This window comes from Canis lupus, chromosome 13, assembly GCF_048164855.1.
Source record: "Canis lupus baileyi chromosome 13, mCanLup2.hap1, whole genome shotgun sequence".
Lineage (NCBI taxonomy): Eukaryota > Metazoa > Chordata > Mammalia > Carnivora > Canidae > Canis > Canis lupus.
This window is the reverse complement of record NC_132850.1, coordinates 37,038,409-37,063,278: the sequence shown is the minus strand read 5'-3', so window position 1 is coordinate 37,063,278 and position 24,870 is coordinate 37,038,409. Positions and strand designations below refer to the sequence as shown.

The following is a 24,870-nucleotide window of genomic DNA, read 5'->3' as shown; positions in this document are numbered from 1 at the left end:
AGCTGTTGACCTCCAAGCTGCAGTAGCTCATTCATCGGTGACCTTTCCTCGTGAGAACCATCCCTGACTTTCGCAGCCTCCCTTTGTGGACAGACAGCTTTAGAAAACCTCAGGGGTGGCAGGCGGCAGTTGCTCAACACATGTTTGCGGAATAAACACAAAAATGAAGATTGCCACACTCCCTGGTGTCACAGTAGGCCAGAAGGTGCCTTTTACAGTTGAGTAATTCCAGATAAAAACAGGAACACGGTGTTTGTAAGCTGCCATCAATGGAGAACACAGAAGCCAGGGGAGGGAGAACTCAGGGACCCCTATGAGAGCCCCCCACCCGCCCAGCAAGTGCCCACAGGCACTGGGACCCGCCACCGGGCCGGGAGAAGCCAGGCCCTCCTGCGAGAGCGCGGGCTGCCCGGCTCACCTGCCGCCCACCTGCCCGCGCATCCCCCTCTCCCGCCCCAGCTCGGCTGCGGAAACCCAAAGGGCCACTGCGCGGCCCTCAATAAATATTTGTCCACTGTGCGGATGAGTAAAGCAGGAGAGGGGCGTGTCTGAAAGTCCCTCCCGCTCCGCTCCTCCCGGCGACCCCACCTCGCGTCGCTCCCAGATAAAGCCCGCGCCGCCCGCCCGCGCGGGAGCAGCGATGCCCAGGTACACGGCGCACGTGCGCGGCGAGTGGCTGGCGGTGCCCTGCGGGGACGCGGCGCTCACCGTGGGCTGGCTGGGCCGCGAGGCCATCCGGAGGTACATCAAGAACAAGCCAGACAACGGCGGCTTCGCCTCGGCGGACGACGCGCGCTTCCTCGTGCGCCGGTGCAAGGGCCTGGGCCTGCTGGACAGCGAGGACCCGCTCCACGCGGCCCTGGAGGACAACGAGTTCGTGGAAGTGGGTGAGTGGCCGCGGCCCTCGCTCGGCCCCCGGCAGGTGCGGCTGGCTGCGGGCTCGCACCTGCACCTGCCGCGGCCCAGAGGCCCGAACGCGCCTGCGCCTGGGGGAGGGAGGGACTCCCCCTCTGCCCCCCGCCCCCGGCCCCCCTTTCCAACAAGGCGACAGTCCAGGAATGGGCTGACCTGCCTAGAGGGCGCCTCTGGTAGGCAGCAAAGGCTACCTTCGAACCCAAGACGGCCTGTCTGGATCCCTGGGCAGGGAGACAATCATTTTGAAGACCCTTCTGCCCTTCAGAAGCGCCTGGAAGCCAGGGGCACAGAGGCCTAAGGGGTTCGGATTAAAACAAAATAAAGCCGGGGCTGGAGCTGGGAGTGGGGATGGGGGTGGGGGTGGGGGTGGGGGCTAGCTCTTGAACTTCTGTATGAAACCCCGCCCACCCCAGACACCTGCGTCTGTGCCTTTTGCTCTCCTCCTCGGCAAAGATGCTAAGGGCCCCCCGAAGTCCTTTTAAAGCAGCCATTTCTCCACACGTGAGAGGGAGTGGAAGAGCCCTTTCTGGGTTTACCAGCAATGCCAAGTGCGGTTCTCCCCGCCATCCCTAAGGGAGCCTCTCTTGTATGCTTGTTTCAGTCATAGAAGGCGATGCCATGTCCCCCGACTTCATCCCATCGCAACCAGAAGGAGTGTACCTGTATCCTTTCCTGCGGGCCGGGGCTGCCCTGGGGGCTCCTCCGCGGGGGGCGGGCGGCCTGGGGCGGTCTCACACTCCCCGGGGTTTTCCTTTACCAGGCGTCAGGTACAGCAAGTACCGGGAGCCTGAAAAGGTAAGCTGCAAGCCACACTCTTTTGGTAAAGAAAATTAAGTCCCCCTCGTTTCAGGAGGGGTAGGGCCAGCCAAATTTATGAGCAAACGGCATCAGGACGGGGCTTTATCCCGCTCTGCGGAGTAGGAAGAGGCATTCTGCTCGCTTCTAGCTTTCTTTACTCAGCGACCTCTTGAGCAAGCGGCCTTTCCCACCAACACACGAATGTTTCAGAGCAGGGGGGAAATCTCTTCCCCACTGTCTTGGCCAAGCAGCCCGGCTGCCCAAGCTCACAGAGGTCCCCTTCTTTTGTGCAGTACATTGCCTTAGATGGGGACAGTCTGACCACAGAGGATCTGGTCAACCTGGGGAAAGGACACTACAAAATAAAGGTACAGGGGAGGGCGGGGAAGGATATCGTCTGGACTTTTTCACCGCCTATGAAGTTTTCAATGTGCTCTGCTTTGACCGACGTTTTCCTAGCTCACCCCAACTGCTGAAAAGAAGGTGCAAAAATCCAGGGAAGTCATAGAGAGCATCGTGAAAGAAAAAACTGGTATCCTTTTCTCTTTGTCATACAATTCTTGCTATTGAATTTTTTTTTTAATGGTCTGCCTCTAATGGTACAATGTCTGTTTTTACTTTTGTTCTAGTTGTTTATGGTATAACTACAGGTTTTGGGAAATTTGCCAGAACTGTAATTCCTGTCAATAAGCTAGAGTAAGTCTGACCCCCACCCTCCTCAGCAAACACACATTCACATGCCTCCGAGTGTCCCCATCTTTGAGATTACTTTCAACAAGAGAAGTAATTAACATTTGCCCCAATTTCCAGATGAGGAGGATGAGGTTCCTGTTCACTTGCATACAAGCTGGCATTGAAAACACAGGCTTGCTGCTTTCTTCCCTTGCATGCATCCCACTGCCTTTAGTCTGTCTCTCCAAAGAGTCACCTGTTCTTCCCTTCATTTCCCTAGCTGAGGGGACACGTTCACTGCGAGATATCTAAGAGAGGTCTTCCCTTTCTCTTCCAGAGAGCTCCAGGTCAACTTAGTACGTTCACATTCTTCAGGTAAGTCATTTCAAACATTAAGTGACTTATAGATCTTGTTTGATCTGATGAATAAAGTGCAGCACGGCGTGAGGCATCCTGTAACAGCTGTGAATAGCTGGTGCACTCTAAAAACTAGTGCCAATTCTGCTTCAGGGGAGGAAGGGAAGCACAAGGCACCATGCAAGACCACCTTTCAGCTGAATCAGAAAAGGAATGGTCCAAGTTGGAGGGATGGGGTTGGGGCAGGAGCACGTGTACTGCCATGCCAACAGAGTGGTGCATTCAGGGAACGAAGTTAAGGCTGGAATTCAGGGAATGAGTTGATCAGGATGAGGTGAGGTGGGAAGGTCTGTCAAGAATCTAGTCTGGATGGTATTCTAAGGGTGTCGGGTTAGGTGGGGCTCACTGAAGCATTCGAGGGAAGAGAACTGAAAAGGCAAAACTGGGCTTTCACATTTCTCTAGAAGATGGGACTTTCAGAAGCAGGACAGTCAGGAAGGAGAGTGGTCCAACTATCTGAGTCAAGAGGAGAAAGGTGGTAGGAGACTGGACTGAAGTGGAGAAAGATTTGAGAGTTGGAGGTGGGAAAGGTTTTGATTTTTCTAGGAGAAGAATATCAATTCTGTTTCTCAGGTGTCGGGAAACCACTAATCCCTGAAAGATGTCGGATGCTCTTGGCTTTAAGGATCAATGTCTTGGCCAAAGGATACAGTGGCATTTCCCTGGAGACCCTCAAGCGAGTTATCGAAGTATTTAATGGTAATGCCATGGATCTCCAGGCTGACCCTCCATTGAGGCTGGGCATGTACCACAAGTAGATTTGGTTGAAGGCATAGTGAGGAACTAGCAGAGACAAGATGACATAAAATGATGGAGATGAATGGAAATGGGCTTGGTGAGAAGGAGGATGGCTGAGGGGGTGAGGGTGGGGGCAGAGACGCTTACTCCTATGTACCTTCAACTCATTCTTCATCACCCTTTGCTTAGTATTTGGCATCTTTATAGAAGTCTGGAACACACTCCTTAAGTCTATCCCTAAGCTCAAAGCTAGAGAGAACCTTTAATTCAGTGATGCCCAGATGTGGTTTATAGAAGCTGCAGCCAATCGTCTGAGAAACACAACAATTCCTCAATGTCCATCCTAAACACCATTTCAGTAGTTCAGTAGTGGATCACTACGTTTGTATCTTTGGGGTAAATACCCAGTAGTGCAATTGCTGGGTTGTAGGGTAGCTCTATTTTCAACTTTTTGAGGACCTTCCATAATGTTTTCCAGAGTGGCTGCACCAACCTGCATTCCCACCAGCAGTGTACAAAGGTTCTTTATATTACTTTTTTAATGTAAATATATGTTTCCAAACATTCTCCAATAGCTTTTTTTTTCTTCAATAGCTTCTAATGGCTACACACATTCTTTGCCCATATGGAAGTCTCTTAATTCATATTTAGATCATTTATAACATGTTCCTAGGATCAAAGCTGTAATGAACAACAGCTAGTTCCTGATCTTTAAGATGCATTGTTACAATTTCTAAAAATTTCTTGGTCTGATTAGAACATGCATAGTAAGTGCAAAGGGGGTAGAGGACCAAGGAGGAGGAAAAAGTTAAAGGAATAGATAATCCTTTGGGGATGTGAGTTTCAGATCACCTTCTTTCCATGCAGCCTGGTCTGGATTATTTCTCTATGTACAGGGTTTCCCAACCACCTCCACACAGCAAATCTGAGTATGCCCAGCTAAAATCTGAATGCTTTCCATTATCCTTAGGATAAAGTCTAAACTTAAAAAATATATATATTTCCTATGCTGTACCTTTCATCCTCATGACTTACTCATTCCATAACTAGAAAGCCTTTGTCTTCCACTCCCCTTCACCCATTTTGCCTATGCCCCCACCTCTGTCAACCATAATTTTATTCTCCATATTTATGAATCTAATTCTGTTGTTTTTGTTTTAGATTCCACATACGAATGAAATCACCTGGTATTTATCTCTGACTTATTTTATTTAGCATAGTATCCACTGGTTCCATCCATGTTGTCACAAATGGCAAGATCTCATTACTTGTTATAGCTGAGCAATAGTTCACCTCTTTCACCTCTTTCTTATCCATTCATCTATCATTGGACCCTTGGGCTGCTTTCGTATCTGGGCTTTTATAAATAATGCTACAGTAAATATAGGGGTGACATGTATCTTTTTTTCAAATTAGTGTTTTCATTTTCTTTACATGTAACTACCCAGTAGTGGAATCACTGGAGCATATGGTATTTCTATTTTTAATGTTTTGAGATTTCATACTGTTTCCCACAGTGGCTGTACCGACTGGCATTCCGACCAACAGTGCACAACATTCCCCTTTCTCCACTTCCTCATCAACACTTGTTGTTTCTTGAGTTGTTTTATTTTAGCCATTTTGCCAGATGTGAGGCAATAGCCAATTGTGGTTTTGATTTGCATTTCCTTGATGATTAGTAATGCTGAGCATCTTTTTATATGTCTGTTGGCCTTCCGTATGTCTTCTTTGAAAAAATGTCTATTCAGGTCCTCTGCCCATTTTTTAATTGGATTATTTGGTGTTGAGTTCTTTAAGTTCTTTATATATTTTGGATTCTGACCCCCTTATCACACATATCATTTGCAAACATCTCCCATTCAGTAGGCTGTCTTTTCCTTTTGTTGATGACTTCCTTTGTTGTATAAAATATTTTATTTGGGTATAGTCCCAATAGTTTATTTTTGCTTTTGCTTCCATTGCCTGAGGAGCCATGTCTACAAAAATGTTGCTAAGGCCAAGATTAGTGATTACTGCTTATGTTTTCTTCTAGGAGCTTTATGGTTTTGGGTCTTACATTTGTGTCCTTAGTCCATTTTGAGGTAATTTTTATATATGGTGTGAGAAAGTGGTCTAGGTTTTCCAGCACCTTTTATTGACAAGACTGTTTTCCCCATTGTATATTCTTATGTTCTCTGCTATAGATTTATCAACCATTTAGGCATAGGCCATTATTTCTGGGTTCTCTGTTCTGTTCCATTGATCTATATATCTGTTTCTATGCCAGCACCATACTGTTTTGATTACTAGAGCTTTGTAGTGTATCTTGAAATCTGAGATTGTGATATCTCCAGCTTTGTTCTTCTTTCTCAAGGTTGCTTTGGCTGGTGCTCCTTCCTGCTTATCCCTTCTTATTCCCCTCTGCCTTTTTTTTTTTTTTTTTTTTTTTTTAATAGCGGCTCAGCCAGGTCCCTTAAGCATTAGTTAGGCTTGAGGAATTGTCTTTCCCCAGGTATTTGTGCCATAAAGCGATCCTAGCTCCTAAGTGGGGGGGGGGGGGGAGGTTGGCCTCCCTGGCTGAATGAGGATAGCCAGAAGTAATTGGTGCCTCTTTCTCTCCCAGCCTCCTGCCTGCCCTACGTTCCAGAGAAAGGAACCGTTGGTGCAAGTGGAGACCTTGCTCCACTCTCTCATCTTGCTCTTGGGCTAATTGGAGAAGGGAAGATGTGGTCTCCAAAGAGTGGCTGGGCTGACGCTAAATACGTAAGACTTTAATAACAACTTGTATCCGCAGTAATTTCCCCAGGCTGGACGCCAGCTGCTCTGGCATGCTTTGTAGCACTGAATCCTTACGGCAGCCTGGGGATGGAGCCACCGTTATCCCTGTTTTGTAGATGAAAACTGGAGCTTACAAGTCAACCTAGGTAAGGCTCTTAGCTTCCATACATTACCCTCAGGCTTCTGGAACTCGATGGTCACCTTGGAGAAAAGGTACAGTGGCCAGTGTTAACCCCAGCAATTTATTCTTCAGCTAAAACTATTCCAGGGCTTATCTAGGAGACCTCACACTGTTGTGGGTTTATTTAGTCTCTGGTCTCACAGGACAGAGCTGTGGATCATAGCACTGACTGTATGGCCTCTGGAAAGCAGGCTCCTTCTCCCTCCCAGCTCCTACCCCAATGGCTAATCAGAAGGGCTTGTTCATCCATCTCCAGATTCCATCGGAGCAGCCCAAAGAATTATTTGAAGTGTTAGCTCAGATCAATTGCTGAGATCCCTCAGTGAAGGGGCAGAGGACCAAGGAGGAGAAGTTAAGGGAACAGATAATCCTTAGGCGGATATAGGTTCCAGATCACTTTTCTTCTCTAGAACTTGATCTTTATTTCTTGGTGCAGGGTGTTTGCTCAGCCACCTTCCCACAGCAAATTTGAGTGTGCCTGGCTGAAGCCTGTAATGCTTGCCATTGTCCTTAGAATAAAGTTTAAGTGATTTGTGAGAGTCTTGGTCTAATGCCTCCTCCTAGGTTCTACGTTACAGGAGCTGGAGCTTCCTTACAGCTGGAATGTGCTGTGTCTGGGACAGAGGGACCACCCCAGGCTCATTCTTCTCTTCCCCACTCACTCCTCCTCCTCCTGCTCCTCCTGCTCAGAAGTCCTCTGGGAAGCTTCCCTCTCTGTCCTTCAGGTTCTCCTCCCTGGCCCCTCCTTTGTGCTCTTCCAGCATCTTATCTGCTCATTTGCCTGCAAACCCCACACACTCCCTACTTCCTAGAACACTTACGATATTCTTAAATCTGTAATTGTCTGTAATTGCCCCTGAGCTAGACTGTCTCAATTTTCCTAGGCCAGCCCTGGTCCAACACCCAGGACAGAGTGGTGTGTAATGAGTATGCTAATAAGCTTGTGAAATGGACATGGTGAATGGTGCTGACTCTGTCTTCCTTCTTCCCTAAAGGGACCTTAATGTAATGACTGTTCCACTTCTTTTATTTCAGGGGAAGATTATTCTGCCAGTGTTTAGCTAAGTAGGATGAGGGTGGAGGAGTTTTTAGGTCAAGCTCTGGAGGCAGAGAATTGTGGACAGTCAGGAACCCAGCCTCAGTACAGTATGAAGTGCCCATATGTGCTCAGAAAGCAGCAGGAGAAAAAGTGAGTCACTAAGGTAGACGTTGAATACAAAGGACCTAGGAACCAACATCCAGGGTTACTTCTGTAAATGCTAGAGCCCCTTATTTAAGTACAAAAATTATGTGAAATGTAAGTCTACTTTTAGACTAAAGAACAGAACTAGAGCGTAGACCAGAGTCGATGAACAGAATCAATTCACATAGGTCTAACTTTTTATAAAACAGATCTTTAGGCTGAAGGATATTTTACTGATTCCTTATGAAATTGGAAATAGATCGGTATTTCATTGATATCCATTTTTTATCTTTTTAACCATTCTGCAGGTCCTGGAAGCTCATGGATTGAAACCAGTTGTTTTGAAACCAAAAGAGGTAAACAGATCAAGGAAAATTTACTCATTTTAATAAGGCTTTATTTGTATATTATTTTCAGTCTTAAGATCAGTCTCTTGGGTTTCTTAAATGTGGCTTTCATGTTTGTTAAAAAGTTTGTCACTGAAGAAAGCACTCCTCCACAAGCATTTAAAAGATTCTTTATGCCATGGATGCTTAGGGGTTCTCTGACCTAAGAACTTAAACTTCAAAGCAGGATCTCTAAAGATACCTCACAGATGCTAGAAATCAAGATTCCTCAGAATGCTCTCAACCAAGAGTCTTGGACCAGAATTTTTATGATATCTCGTCAACACTGATGAGCAGTTAAAGAAAAGCAGCATAATTAGGAGCTATAAAGATTTCATGTGCAGTCTGCACTGGCGGTTCCTGGCTGCCTTGAGAATGGGAATACTTAACAGGTATTCCATTTGCCAGGTTTATACAGCAATTTTGCATAGGATGGAACTTAATCCTCCCACGCTTACATAAGCATTACTGCCCTGCACTTTAGAAAACATAAATAAACACCACTCAGCCGACTGGTCAACTCTCCTCTTATGGAAACAAAAGATATGAAATCAACTTGAACATGGGTTACAATAAATCTAGCAAAGGACTTCCCTCTTCCTTTTCAAAGGGCCTGGCGCTCATCAACGGGACACAGATGATCACGTCCCTGGGCTGTGAAGCCGTGGAGAGAGCCAGTGCTATTGCACGCCAGGCAGACATCGTGGCCGCCCTGACTCTGGAGGTGCTCAAGGGTACTACCAAGGCCTTCGACACTGGTCAGCACAGTTCTTCCACTGGGTTGCTATTCGTCAACTGGAGCAGGTTGGGCGGGTGGGTCTAGGTCTTTAGACATGAGAATGGTGGGAGTGGACGGTAGGGGAAGAAGAAAAAAACCCAAGTGCCTACAGCAGGTCCAGTATTGCCACATCTTCCTCCGAGTTGTGCCACACTTGATCCTTACAATGACCACATTTTACAGACAGATGCTGACTCTAGAGTTTGCCCAGGATTCCGGATCACCCAGGTCTGACTCCCATCAGACTGGGTGCTGTCTTAGGAACCTGTTCACAGGGTTTTAGAAGTAGAGCAGGACTAAAGTTGGTTCCCCTTAGAAAATTGGGAGAGGACAACGATAGAAGTTGCAGCTTACCTGTAAAGTAGTGAATTTGAAAGACTGCCTACCATTATATGTAGTAGGACAGAAAAACTGTCTAGAGATGATATAAAATGATCAAAAATTGGCCGCTGCAGAGCTCCCTTCCATTTGAGCCTAAATCTTTTTAGGGTAGACCCAGGTTCTCAAGTTGAATTCCCAGTGGGCCCAACATATAGTTTGCACTTGGCTATTTAAAGTGGAAGATATACAGTTGGTAAGGGAAATCTTGCTTTTGGGGTAAAGTTTCTAATTGGGAATGGTGGTAAGAACCTCTGGTTCTGAACCATCGATGGTAGTCTGTACTAATGTAAGAATTGCTCTGACTTTTTTTTCCTTCTGTCAAACCTAGACATCCATGCTGTTCGCCCTCATCGTGGGCAAATTGAAGTTGCTTTTCGGTTTCGATCCCTCTTGGACTCAGACCACCACCCATCTGAAATAGCAGGTCTGGGCATGTTTCTGCAAATGAGCTGATGCAGTTTTGTGTTTTGTGGGGAAAAAAAATTGATAACCTGTCCCTTGCCATAACCTTCCACAGAAAGTCACAGGTTCTGTGATCGTGTTCAGGATGCATATACCTTGCGCTGCTGTCCACAGGTAAACAAACAAAAAAATCTTTGCTTATTTCCAACTCGGGGAGGGGGGAACAGAAAAAGAGGAACGTGTGAATAAGTCATGTAATGGTCAATTATAATCCAAATTTCCTTACTGCCTCTTTTAAAAATGATGCATATCCTACTTCTATTTGTCCAGTTATTGCAGACTTTCTATTCTACGTGATAAGCTGTTTGTTTCCTTTGGATTTGCTTTGCTCGCTTCTCTCGTATGGAAGCACAAGAGACAACTTGCTAGGTTGGTTTAGTGCCCTCACTTTTAAAAATGCTTAGTAATAACATCATCCTAACCAGTTAGTGGGACTTAACTGGTTCTCTCTTTTAGGTACAACAAGAACCAGCATGCCATCGAGGTTCGCAGGAAAAGCGAATCATAATTCAAGTGCATATCGTGGTTGTACCTTATCTGCATTTAATAAGCAGATACAAACCATCACAAGTAAATCTGTGAGGCTTAACTTTAGATTAAAAAAAATGCAAAGGACCTGAGTTGGCATGAGGCATTCAGCATTACAAATGTTACAGCTCCACTTGGTGGGATGAGCACTAGGTGTTATGCTATATGTTGGCAAATTGAACTCCAATTTAAAAAAAAATGTTACAGCTCATTTGTATATGGCAATTAATCAGATGAGAGATTAATATACTTCTCAAGAATGAAACAATATTTCATCTTGTGCCCGTTGCTAGTCTAGAGTGTAATCGAGAGTCCTCCCTGGAGTAAATACCCTCATTTCCTTTTACTCAGCAAGTTCCATTCTAGCCAGTTGATTGAAAATGTCTATAGCAAAATATTGCTAAATTATCCATACAGCACAAATAAATCCCAGTTTAAAACATCCTTGCTATTCTAATACGAATATCAGACTCTACATGACAGACACCATTATTAGTGTTTTCAATGTATTCACTCATCTGATCTTATATTTTAGGTCCACGGTGTGGTGAATGACACGATAGCATTTGTGAAGAACATCATTACCACAGAACTTAATAGTGCAACAGATAATCCTGTATCTTTTGACTGCTTCCTAAGCCAGAATTATAGAATTCCAGCTGGTAATCTTTAGATCTGCTAAAGTGATTGTTTTGTATAGCATCTTCATTCTGTCACTCTGTTTCATAGACTAAATACCTGAGGTTCAGAGGTTAAGTGACTCTCTCTAGATTTGAGCTGGTAAGTGACAGAGGCAGATCTGTGAACCTGACTTCACTTCAGAGTCTAACACACGGTGCTTTCCATATGGACCCATTAAAGGCTAAAGGGTGTCTTCCCAGCATTGGCTGAGACAGTTCATGAAAACATTTGCCCCAAGAGCCAGGGCTGAGATTGCTGATAGAGGATGAAGACCCATGTCACAAATGTGATTGTGGGGACCCTGGGTAGCTTGGCATTTATGCAAGCCTTCCTGGCTCCGGGGATACCTTAAACGGAAGGCAATTTGTTGACATTTACCAAAGTATTGCCCCAAGAGTTATGGCTTTCCTCATCTCAGGTTTTTATTTTTGGTGCGGACTTTACTCCAATCAGGGTTTCCAAATTTTATGAAGAATAGTAAGAATCCTTCCATTTCTCAAAGATGAAACCCTTCTTTTCTTCATGGTGTAGGTATTGTAGAGCCAAATTCTTTTTGCTTTGGAATGTTCTTTGATGGTATAGTTCCTAGATGTTGATGTGGTCAGTCCAGGGTCACACTGGCAAAGTCTTCACAGAGATACTTGATATTGCCTTTGAAGACCACCCAGGCCCTTAGGAATATATTTTTCCTATCCCACGTCTGCCTCAGTTCTTTTTTTTAAAATGTGTTTATTCATGAGACACACACAGAGGCAGAGACATAGGCAGAGGGAGAAGTGGGCTTCCTGTGGGGAGCCTGATGAGGGACTTGATCCCAGGACCTCAGGATCACGACCTGAGCCGAAGGCAGACGCTCAACCACTGAGCCACCCAGATACCCCTGCCTCAGTTCTTAACACTGGAGAAAGTGCTGAGTTAACAACCCTGAAAGCCTTTCACAGCTTAGGTAAGCAGACAGGTTTCACAGCAAATCTTCCTGTGTAAGATTTATCACAGGATGTTTCCAGTGTGGTTTCTCTGACAAGCTTACTTCAGGATGTGTGTTTTATGTCCTCAATGTCAGATTGTTCTACAGTGAAGTCAGACCCACACTAAATGATTCTCAACTCACTTACCTCAACACCACTCTACCCCCCAAAACAGAATAGCGCTTTCATGAAGACTATGTAAGTCTATCAGTTCTTGTAGAGGAGAGGTATCCATTCTACACTTCCATAATTTAGACTTGAGAAGGTATTTTAAAGAATAAAAACAAAGAATTACCACTAAATTACTGGATATGAGAGAGGGATATTTCCTTACTAAATTCTTCTCCCACCACTTACTGCAGCAAAAATTTCAGCCGAAAGTACTTTCCTTTCTCAATTAAAGATTCTTAATTATTGATGAATTTCCATAAGGTAATATTTGGGAATTTTCTTGCAATACTGGTATTAGTTGAAAGAATATTATTCTTAATTTTTCAATTGTAGATACAGAGCACCTATTAACACAGTTGCTCAATGCTATGGATGCTAAATTCTAATTGCTATAATCTAATAACCAACAAACAAATTTGGAACTGGAGAACAATCAAACATGCTTAAGTCCTAAGTAGGTGCAGAGATTACTTGCTATAAGGGTTCAAAGAAAAAAAAAAAAGGGTTCAAAGAATGAAGAGAAGACTAGGGCCTGTGACTGGGGGTGGGTTGGTGGAGAAGAGCCAGCACTGGGCCTAACAGGCTCACAGTTTTATGCATAGAAAAGGTAACTCCCAACTTGACTAAGTTAATGTAATACATGCATCTCCAGCTCTTTGGAAGTCAGAATCTTTCTCACACAGAGTGAGTTCCTAGTTGATAGAAATAAATATTCTCTAGTCCAGTAGATGTAAGTCAGCTCTTTGGAAGGGTTGTTATTGCATTTGTCTGGGTGCCTATTGGTTTAAGTGAAGTGCGTGATAGAATGGAATAATCTTTGAGGGCATTAATATGCGGTGAGTCTAAGTTGCTCCTACTTAGATGGGTTTGCAACAGCCTATTGGCCACCATTTGCTATGAATGTTGCTACAGGATCACTGAGTAGAGAGTTTGAAAGTCTTTCAAGAATTGATTGTTCCTGATAATTTGGTGGTTGCTCCTCAGCAAAGTCTTCCATTCAGCAAATTCTTCTACGGAAGGCAAGCTCACATAGTCCACTGAAAAAATAGAACTAGTGTCCTGATCTCTGTTCTTAATTTTAGATATATACTTTTTGAGGGAAAGTGCTAATCATCAAATAACTATAGTTATGGTGTTTGAGAATCTCTAATTTCAGAAAGAAAAGTTTCCTGTTCCATGTTTCTTTGGCCCCCAATTAGGTGTACATCATTCATCTTTAAGGTTTTGGGTATTTGTTTTGTTGTTTTTGCTTTTGCATCCATTCATGTCAACAACTGCTTGTAGAAGGACTCTCCTTCCCTCCACCCATATTTGTACAAGAGCTACCAGTGTTAAAAATTAGCCTTAACCTGTTTTGCAAGATGGTTTTTGCCAGCAGAGGAGAGACTATTTCTGGAGGAAACTTCCATGGTGAATACCCAGCCAAAGTAAGCTTTTTAGAATTGCTCCTAACCCTGAAAGCATAATCCAATTTAAACCAACTGAACTGAGATGCTCTTTCTAGGCTCTAGACTATTTGGCCATTGGAATCCATGAACTTGCTGCGATTAGTGAAAGAAGAATAGAAAGGCTCTGTAATCCCTCCCTCAGTGAGCTGCCTGCCTTCCTGGTGGCTGAAGGTGGCCTGAACTCTGGGTTCATGATTGCACATTGCACAGCCGCAGCACTCGGTAAGAATACTGCCCCTTGCCCAGAACCCAAGTCTGTCCATTTCATCTGAAAGTGTCAAATTTTGTCCTTGAATTCCATCTTTGTCCCCACCTCTTTCGCATTCCACCTGTCTTGGTAGAAATGCAGAAGGAAGTCTCTTTAACATTTTTTTAGAAAAAAACTAAATAAAACGTAAACAAAGCTATACGAAAACACAATAATACCCTAATGACTTTGTGAATAATGAGGTTTCCACAATTTCTCTGTAGGAAGCAATTTGACATCACACAGGAACTTCACCTTTGTAGCTTTTTCCCAAATCCCAATTTGAAGACTTTCAGAAGGAAAAAAGACAAAGATATCTATAATTAATGGCAAAACTTGAACTGACCTGAATGATTAAACTCTGGGTAGATTCTATTAGACATACCAAACACTGAAAACATAAAGATGTGATTACAATATGCAAAAACGCAGGGTGGCTGGGTGGCTCAGGTCATGATCCAGGAGTTCAAGCCCCACCTCAGGCTCCCTGCTCAGTGGGGAGTCTGCTTCTCCCTCTCTCGCTGGCTCCCTCTCAGCTTGTGTTTTCTCTCTCTCTCTTTCTCTCAAATAAATAAATTCTCTTAAAAAAATAATATGCAAAAATGCTCATAAGAAGATGCCCTCCAGGAAAACTGAGCTTCAGTATAGCTGATTTCTGACTCAAAACTGTAAGTAACACATTAGAACAGGGTTCAGTACAAAGAACATGCCAAGGGCTTCATTTATATTTGCTCACTTAATGGTCACAACAATGCCAAGAGGCGTGCACTATTATTACCTCCATTGTACAGAGGAAAACCTGAAGATCTGAGACCTTAGGTGACTTACCCTGGACAACTAGTAAGTAGAACTGAATTCAAACCCAGGCATTTTTGTTCTCAAATCTGTGCTCTTACTTCAAATAATGTGAATCTCATTTTAATCAGTACTTAATCCTAAAACATGATTGCCAAATTTAACAAATAGAAATGCAGGGTTTCCATTTAAATTTGAATTATTCAGGACATAAGTACAAAAAAATCATTTGTTTTTCTCTGAAATTCAGAGTTAACTAAACATTCTGTATTTTTTCGGGCAAACCTACCCAAGAGGCAAGAGAGCATGTGGTTAAGAGCATAGACTCTAGGTTCGAATTCCAACTCTGCCATTTATCAGAGGTGTGATATGGAGCAAGTTTCCTATCACTCTCAGTTTACTCCTCTGCAAAATGGGGGGTAATAAATTTACCTAAGGGGACTGATTTGAGGATTAGATGAATTAATGCATATAAAGCCTTAGAACTGTGCCTGGCCATGTTGTGTAAGCACAAAGTAAATATTAGTTGCTATTAATATTACTCCTAACCCCTTCCTCACCAAAGCCTCACATGGAAACTCAACACAACCAAAAGGAATTCATTGTGTCCTCTATCCAGTATATTCTAATTGCTCACTTACCTCCTTATTAAAATACTCCTTTCAAGGGCAGTGACTTCTCACATTAACAGATCTAGATCTAGAAAACAACAGGGACTTTGGAAAGCCTCGTTTGAATGTGTTTTCCTTCCCTAAACTGCCTATTGAAGTTGTGCACCTTGGTTTCATTAGAAGGAAATGAATAGTTTTCTTTCCCAGGGCCAAGTAACTTCTCTTTCAGAACGAGCCTCACCACAGACCACTTATCCATATAAGCAGGCTTAGGGTCCTGGGACCTGGGACTTGCAGCACTTGAAACCTGGAAAGGCCTGGGCAGACCAGGATGAGCTGACCGCCTGGTCTACATCGCTAGATTATCTCGGGATCCTTTATAGTACAGAGGGCAACTGAAGTCTCACCCAGCCGCCTTCAGGGGCAAAAATGTAGGGGAGAAAACTCTCCCCTGGTTTCTGGGGCAGGAGGAGGAGCCCGGTAATCTAGGTCCTCCTTACTTAATGTGTTGTCCTCAAGCCAAGAATCTGGCCATCAGTTGATAGTTTGTTAGAACAGCAGAATCTCAGGCCCCACTCGAAACTCGACATTTGCATTTTGACAAGATGGGAGTGACTCATAGGCGCAATAAAGTTGGAGACACCAATCTAGGCCATCTCTAGAATTTCCCCCTCCTCCCCAAGATACGTCTGGCAGTCATGGAGTCTTTGCTCAAACCCAGTACAACCACTTGTGTCATCACTGGACAGTCTGAGCCGTAAAATCTCCTTGCTCAAGATCTGTGGGTCCAGTCTCCATCCTTAGATACCACCCTGAATTCTAATGCCTCCTCTGCTGATACAACCAGTCCAGTTGTTCTTGAGTACTTGGAAAAGCCCACCATGTCTTTTTTACCTAGCCTCCCTGGCATGCTAAATGCTTCCAGTGTTTTCCACTGGTCTTTGTAATAGGGTTTGTAATAAGGTTTCTATCTGGTCTTAGCACACTCACTAGTCCTTCCTTTTCATTTTGATACAAACCCAACCTGCTTCCTCTTCCCAAAATAATTTTAGACTATCCAGTGCTTCGATAACAACCAAGAGCTTCTAGAGGGGATACTCCACAATGTTGAGCACATTGAGCAGCCAACATGGCAATTTTTCCTATTTCTAATATGAAAATGAGCATACTAGCATATTCAACTTGCATTGGCCTCTTGCAGTTTCTGAGAACAAGGCTCTGTGCCATCCCTCGTCTGTGGACTCTCTCTCCACTAGCGCTGCCACAGAGGACCATGTCTCCATGGGAGGATGGGCAGCAAGGAAGGCCCTTCGGGTCATCGAGCATGTGGAACAAGGTAAACCCGGCCAGTCTGGGATGGCAGGCCTCACTGATAAACTACAACATGTGTGATCCTCAATGTAGGATCCCTACCAGCAGCATCAGCATCACCTGGGAACTTGTTAGGAGGGCAGATTCTTAGGCCCGGCCCCCAACCTGCTAACTAAATCAGAAACTCAAGGGAAGAGAACAGAACAATATGGGTTTAACAAGTCTTCCAGGTGACTCTGAGGCTCACTGAAATTTAAGAACCACACCTGCTGTCAAATAAGTGTCACGGTTGGCTTAATTTTTTAAACAATTGAAAACATATTCATAGGTGGAGAGATTAGTACCACAACCCCCCTTTATACCTAACTCTGACTCAACAGCACATTTGCTTCATTTTTTTCCTTTTCTCAAAGTATGTTTTTTTTTTTAAGATTTTATTTATTTATTCATGAGAGACACAGAGAGAGAGAGAGGCAGAGACACAGGCAGTGGGAGAAGCAGGCTCCATGCAGGGAGCCTGACATGGGACTCCATCCTAGGTCTCCAGGATCGCGCCCTGGGCTGAAAGTGGTGCTAAACCGCTGAGCCACCCAGGCTGCCCTCAAAGTATTTTCAAGCGAATCCCATCACATTATTTTCTTCCTGCATATTTTATCCCTTAAATATGAATGCTTTTTTATCCACCATGATTCCGTTATCATATCCAACAAAAAATCAAGTCTCAGTATCACTGTTGAGTACATATTCAAAATTTCCCAATTATTTCAGTGTCTTCATAGTGGCCTTGTTCAAATCTGAATTCAAGGCCCACATTTTAAATTTGGTGGTCAAGATTTTAAGCTTCTTTTCATCCAGAACAGCCCCCTCTCCTTTTTTTCTTCATGCCATTGACTAGTTAAAAAAACATGTCAGTCTTCTATTAGAGACTGACATTCTGGATTTACCTGTTAGCCTCCTTGTGGTGTTACTTTTAACTTTTAATCTGCATGTTATCTTTGTTCCCTGTGTTTCCTGTATGCTGCGGGAGGCTTAACAAGATTCAAATCCATACCTTTTGGTAGATAGTTTCTAGGGTGGAGCCGTGTTAGACCAACCTCTCCCTGCCTCCTTAATTACTACTTGTTTTGTTATTTTTTTAAAGAGGAATTGCCTTCCTTTAGGCATTGTTATCTAAGCTCCTAAATTTTCCCAACTGTATTGGAAGCTGTGGGATGACAAAAGAGTATCACTACAATAATTCCCCCCTTATCCATGGAGGAGGGGGAATGTTCCAAGACCCCTGGTGGATGACTAACACCATGGGTAGTACCAAGCCCTATGTATACCATGTTTTTTCCTATACGTACATACCTATAATAGTTTAATTTATAAATCAAGCACAGTAAGAGATTAGCAAGAATAATTAATCAAATAGAACAATTATAACAATATATTGAAATAAAAGTTATGTGAATGTGAACTCTCTCAAAATACCTTATTGTGCTTTACTCACCCTCTTGTGACGATGTGCGATGACAAAATGCCTACAGGGCGAGATGAAGTGAGGGGAATACCGCAGGTGTTGTGAAGTAGCATTAGGCTACTATTGACCTCCTGATGATTGGACAGGAGGAGGAATCTGACAAATCATCAGAAGGATTACCTGCTTCCAGAATGTGGTTGACTTCGGGCCACCGAAACAGCAGAAAGCAAAACAGCAGATAAGCAAGGACTACAGTATTTTAAGACAAATGTGGGAGAGTTAAGTGCTCTTCTTATTGAGATATAATTTACATACCCTACAACCACCCATTTGCATTGTACACTTCAGTTGTTATTAGTATATTCACAGAGTTGTGCAATCACTACCGCAAATCAATTTTAGAACAATTTCATCCCAAAAAGAACCCTTGTATCCTTTACCTATCACTCTCACATTCTCACCTGGCCCCCAGGCTCAGGCACCCATTGATATACTTTCTCTCTCTCTGGATTTGCCTGTTCTGGACACTTCACATACACGGCATACAACACATGGGCTTTTGTAATGGCTCAGTCAGCACAATCAATGTGTTCAAGTTTCTTCCACACTGTAGCATGTGTCAGCACTTCATTCCTTTCTCTGGCTGGATAATATTTCATTGTATGGATATACCACATTTTGTTTACCCATTCATCAGGTGAGGGATATTTGGGTTTTGTCCACTTTTTGGCTAATATAAATACTGCTGCTATGGACATTTGTGTACAAGTTTTTGTGCAGACATATGTTTTCATTTCTCGAGAGTGGAATTGCTGAGTCATATGGTAGCTTATGATCATCTTGTTGAGGAACTGCCACACTATTTTCCAAAGTGGCTGTGCCATGTCACTTTCTTACCAGCAGTGTTTGAGAGCTGATTTGTCCACATCCTCACCAACACTTGTTATTATCTGCCTACCATGGTGTGATCCTAATGTCCGCATTGAGCATGTTACTCTGGCCAAAAGCCTAAAGAGTCACTCTTGTCAGTTCTCAGATCTTCTATCTAGTTCATCAGCAAATCAACCTTACCATCAAAAGACACGAGATCATGGCTCTGTCAGCACCTTTTGATTGGTCTCCTTTGTTTTCATTACTGTTCTTCTACGGGCACCACATACAACAACCAGTGCATGGTCCTTAAAATGTCATTTTGACTACACCATGTTTCTGATGAAAATTTACCAGTTACTTCCTAGTGCTCAAAACAAAATCCAGCCCGCTTCCTGTAGCCTACAGCAATCACACGTGATCTGGCCTCTGGTTCTCACTGACACCTCTCTCCATTCCATTCTTTACCTTGGAACCACAGTGTTACTCATGCACCTGCCAAGGATACATCCCTACCTCAGTATCTGTGTCCTCACTGGCCCCTCCACCTGCAACACTGCTCTCCCAGGACTTCACATGGTTCACTTCCTCCCTCCATCTTTGTAGCTGTGCAGATTTTATCTCAGATGTCTTCCCTGTCCACCCTATCTAAACTTCTTGAAGTTTCCAATTCCTTATATATAAAGTGAGGGGATTGGACTAGAAGATGTGAAGTTTCTTCCAGGTCCAAAATAGATTCTACTACTTCATCTGCTCCCACTGTGACCTGTCTACTCACCAGAGTTTGTAGTGTGCTTCATAAATTTTAAGAAGTCAAATGTTTTTAATACTCCATTTCAGTTGACCCCTAAATGGTTTGATCAACTTGAAGCTTCTAAAGTATTTTCTTGGCAAATAATGGAATCCAAAGGTAGAGAAATTTAGGTTCCGGTATTCAAAGTTGATCCCAAGGTATCGTACACTTAATAAGAGTTCTTAACTAGGAAAAAAAACTGCATTTTATCAAGAAACCTAAAGTTGGCAAGATACCAATTTCTACAATTTCAGTTTTAGTGGGCTTGGTACAACTTTGAGTCTGAAGGCTTGAAACGAATAAGATCTACCGCAACAAAAGATTCATTTGCTCATTCACTGGCTCCTTCAATCCTATGAAGGTGTATGTGCCAGGAATTTCAGGCCAAAGGAACAGCAAGACTAAAAACCAATTGACATTTACACAAAGGTAGAAATAGGACACACATGTCATCCATCTTGCTCAGATAAAGTAAGGAGAGGACTAATATATTTACCTGGATAGCACTCCCCTTCTTAACATTAAAGATACAGCCAAGGGAGTAGAAAAGCAAATTTAAGATGGTCAATATCAACAGGCCACCAAATACCAAGTTGGCTTCATTCTACCAGTAGACAGAGGACCGACCATCTCTTCATTGGCTAGAGATGGCTTTCAACTTCCATTGAGTTATATCCCCCAAGCACAAAGGCAGTTTTAAACAGCTATACCCTCCACCTTTCTTGTTCCAGTGCTGGCCATTGAGCTTCTTGCAGCCTGCCAAGGAATAGAGTTTCTACGCCCCCTGAGAACAACCACTCCTCTAGAGAAGGTCTATGACCTCGTGCGCTCTGTTGTAAGGTAAAGTCAAATAGGTCCCTGGATGTGACATCATTGCAGAACTGTGAACCCTGGCAGCAGTTAATGTTTGGCTGATGGTTTGATGTGCTTTCTTGCTTTCTCTGTAGGCCCTGGATAAAAGATCGCTTCATGGCTCCAGACATTGAGGCAGCACACAGGCTGCTCGTAGAACAGAAGGCAAGTTGGCCACTTAGCTTACTTCCTAGTTTGGGGTCATTATGGGAAAGCAGAGTGGGAGTGGGGACTGAAGAAATATTCTTATTCTCTTGTCTCCTGTCTATTCCTTGGACATGAACAGAAAAGGAACTTAAGCAACTTCCACAGCAACTAAAAAGCTATTTGATGAACTCTTAAGTGTCCCATATTACACCCAAACACTGACTATCTAGCAATTAGAAACTGAAATGATTTTAAATGGAGTTTGGGATGGGTATTCACGGGGAGAAAATGAGATGAAAGGTTCATGCATCCCCCCCACCAAGAAGATTCTCTTTTGTTCAAAAGTACATTCTCTTTCCGTGATGCTATCCTCACCACCTCCAACTGGTCCAATGACTAACAAAGTCCCAGGTTTTTACTCCAAAGATCTGTTGGTCTGTCTGGTGCTGGGGTGTGTCCTGTCCCATCTCTCTAAGTGAGATACCACTTATTTCCTCTGGCTTCATTGACTGTAGATTTATCTGACAGGAACAGATGCCTCCTAGGCTGACTCATTTTTTAAATATATTTTTTGAGACTTTTGTCATAATTTGTTGGTATCACATTCTCTAGGACTTCTTGATTTCCCCTAGAACCATTGCTCTGCTCTTGGGGAATGATTTTTCCCTTTGATCTTCACACCTGTCATCCCTAAGTATGCCCTACATACACCCTTTGAGGGGAAGCCCCTTGCTTGCTGCCAACTTTGGTTCTCATCAAGAGGTGTATAAGAGGCTAGCCTTTTTATTAATTGAAATATACCTGGCATATAACATTATATTTGTTATAGGAGTATAAAATAATGATTTGATATTTGTATATTTTGCAAAATTATCACCACAATAAGACTAGTTAACATCTGTCACCATACATAGTTATAATTTCTTTCTTCTTATGGTGAGAACTTTTAAGATCTGCTCTTAGTAACTTTCAAATATACAATACAGTATTATTAACTATAGTCACCATGTTGCATAGTCTATCCGTAAGACTTATTTATTTTATAACTAGAGGTTTGTACCTTTTGACCCCCTCTGCCCATATCACTCAAAATCAGCTGCCCATCCCTTGAAAGGCCAATATTCAAGAGATGAGCTTTGATTGGAAAATAATATGAGCATTATTCAGGTGGCCAGCTACCTGGGGTAAAGGCAGAGTCTTGTCCAAAAGCCCACTTCCAAAAAAAAGGGTGACACCGGGTGGCTCAGAGGTTGAGCATCTGCCTTTGGCCCAGGGTGTGATCCTGGGGTCCTGGGATCGAGTTCCACATCGGGCTCCCTGCATGGAGCCTGCGTCTCCCTCTGCCTGTGTCTCTGCCTCTCTCTCTGTCTCTCATGGAGAAATAAATAAAATCTTTAAAATAACAACAACAAAAGCCCACTTCCAGGTTTCTGCCTGACCCAGCAATATTTAAAGGGGTTTAATCAGTTAAAGGAGGATAGTGGTCAGTGACATTTCTTGATTACATGCAGACTTGATGTCACCTACAGAGTTATCCTGGTGCTTAGAGGTTGTGCAAGAAGTTCTAGTATTTTGGTGGGTGCCCCCAGGATGGGGGATGGAGCAAGGAGGTCTGGCTTCTTGGCATAAGAGATGGCATAAGAGATGGCATAAGAACGTTCTGTTTTTTTTCTGCAAAAGAGGACAAGATCTATAGATGTGCAAAGGAAAGTCATTTGTTTCGTGATCTTAAATACGAAAAACGCTTTGCTGAAGATTGCTGGGCTTGTCAGAAAGCCAAGGCGGCTTCAAACAGACTTGCTGGCCTCTGTGGCCTGGGAAATCTCTGGTCCTGCATTCCCAAAGGCCAGAGGTCTGCTGTTATACATCTGTCGGTGGACGCTTAGGTCGCTTCCATGTTCTTCATAACCAATGCTGCATGAATATGGGGGTGCAGGTAGCTTTCCGAGGAAGCTAGCCTTTGAAAGAATACATTTTCTAAGGTAATACAAAAGAATAGGAATCGCTCCTTGATTGTTAGCAGCAAGCTGCTAAAAAGCAACTGTAAATCAAAAACCTTAACTTGAGAAGATGTGATCCTTGAAAGGGAGCAGGTTGGTGGATGGAGGTACATAGGAGACAAGGGTATGAAGCATCGCTCCTCAAACTGTAACGTACGTGCCCATGAACCTCCTGGGGGTCTGATTCCAGGGGATGCCGATGCTGCCTGCCCACAGGCATGTGGCATGGAGAGCCAGCAAATGAGGAAATCCACTGCCCTATTCAAAGCTTGTCTTAGAAAACACATGGTCATACCTTGGGGCGGCTTTCCTTAACTCTGTCCACACTGAATTGTCAGTTTTGTTTGTTTATTTTACTTCAGAAGAACTGCTTTCAGCAGCTGAACACCATGAAGCTTTCTAAAGTCACCACCTTTATGGTGACTTTAGAAAGCTTCTGGACTTTGCATTTTAAAAGCTGTTAATGCAGCCAGAAGCTAATTGATACAGATCATGTGTCAAATGGCTTATAATAAAAGCAAGTAAACAGCTGCTACGTGCCTAGTCAGCAATAGATGTTTTGATCAGATGAAGCTGATGTTTAATGGCATGTGAGGACAGTGGCGTCAACATTTTGATTCTATTTTATCCTTCTCAGGTTTGGGAGGTAGCTGCACCATATATCGAAAAATACAGAATGGAACATATTCCAGAATCCAGACCTGTTTCTCCAACAGCCTTTTCACTGGAATTTCTACATAAGAAATCCACCAAAATCCCAGAGTCTGGGGATCTTTAGAGGGCTTTGTCATGTATTAGCAGATCAGAGGGTACTTGGTTTAATAGTAAAGCACATTATGCTGAAGAAGAGGCCTGAGGACTTTCCTGGGCAGATCAATTCATTGTATTATTCAGTTCTTCTATAAACCTCCTTTGGTTAGGCTGGCGACAGCATTCTAGTCACTTCACTCCAGCACTGTGCTCTTGGTGACTTGGTTTGAGACACAGAAGCTGTTTTCAGATTATCAGAGTTTCCTTTCTTCCTTAACAATATCAACAGGCCACAGGCCACTTCACATTATTTGAACTCAGATTTTGAAATAAATTGGTAGTATTCTTTTCCAAAAACATTAGACTTTTATGAATCTCTCTTTTTTTTCCTCTTTTCTTTTGGTTTGACAAGCTAAGCTCCCCACCAGATGACTTTGGCTGATTGAATTATACCATGATGTGATGCGATAAATGTTCCTTAATAGGCCTTGATAAATAACTTCTTTTAAAGTCATAATTTGTCCTGAAGCTTCTCTTTCTTCTATTAATTGCATCATACCACAGTCAATAGGTCAACAAGAGGTTTTGTGTAAAGGAGGTAAGCAATGAATATAGAGATTGCTGTTGGAGTGGCCCTTATTGATATTTATGAAATAAATATCTCAAAAAAAAATCTCAGATGCTTAAGCTAGAGTTGGAGGTTATTATTACTACTGTCTTACTATGCGTTAGTAGTCTATTCACATCCCTGTGATAACCCTGCGTTAAGAAGCCTCCTGTCCCCAAAATAAGAAATCTTATGTTCAGAGTTAACCAACCCCTTCTCTGTAACGGTAATCATTAAAAGGATGAACTATTGACAAAGGTCGATGGGGCCCTGGGACGTGTTACCCAATCTGTTTTTTTCCTCAAAAAATGACAAAGGACCTTCTTGGAAGGCTTAAGTATAATCATCTGGATGAAAGATGGGTCAGATGACCTCTTGGTTTCCCAAGGCTGAGATCTGTGACTTTGCACCCCCTTTTGTGAATGCATGCAAGGCACTCCAGCGCAGGAATCTGAAACCATGACTCTAAAAACTACAGTAGGCCAAAGAAAGACCAGACACACTTGCCAGCCTGCCTGCCCAGCTCCAGCCTAAAATGGGTCCAACAGCATATTTCACAATAGGGTTTTCACTCTTTAGATGGCACCTCGTCCACAGGAAAAGGTGGAGACAGAAATGAAAACTGCTGCCACAGCAATTCAGTGATCGAAAATGTGCCGAGGAGCCTGTTTACCAAAAGGCTGGTCTTGGTGCTGTTCTTTGCTAGAATGTAAACATGCACAGATGTTGGCTAATGTTCTTAGTCAGGAACCCCAGCTGAGCCAGTAAACCCAGAGGTCTGATAGCTGCTCCCCACTCCAGGCTGGGGAGTGCCGGATTCCCATAGGCCTCTCCGGTCTCCCTGGGCACTAGATTAGTGAGTTCTGTGGACAGCTCTGTTAGAAATGGGTTATCACATGCCTCCAAGAGAATTTCAAGGCAAACATAGAATAGAATAAACTACGTCTCGGTTGTCTTATGT

General features: G+C 43.4%; 1 protein-coding gene across 1 annotated transcript; it reads left to right on the top strand.

The window, feature by feature from the left end:
• Positions 1-619: 619 nt before the first annotated feature.
• Positions 620-23,993, top strand: HAL (histidine ammonia-lyase). Its single transcript, XM_072773166.1, has 20 exons — positions 620-887; positions 1,517-1,577; positions 1,683-1,710; positions 2,007-2,081; positions 2,173-2,245; positions 2,343-2,409; positions 2,723-2,760; positions 3,376-3,501; positions 6,143-6,282; positions 7,970-8,017; positions 8,658-8,805; positions 9,535-9,630; positions 9,724-9,782; positions 10,732-10,812; positions 13,378-13,443; positions 13,521-13,686; positions 16,319-16,453; positions 20,285-20,393; positions 20,501-20,570; positions 23,190-23,993. The coding sequence occupies exons 1-20, from the start codon at positions 641-643 to the stop codon at positions 23,328-23,330; spliced, it is 1,974 nt and encodes a 657-aa protein (XP_072629267.1). The 5' UTR covers positions 620-640; the 3' UTR covers positions 23,331-23,993.
• Positions 23,994-24,870: the final 877 nt, after the last annotated feature.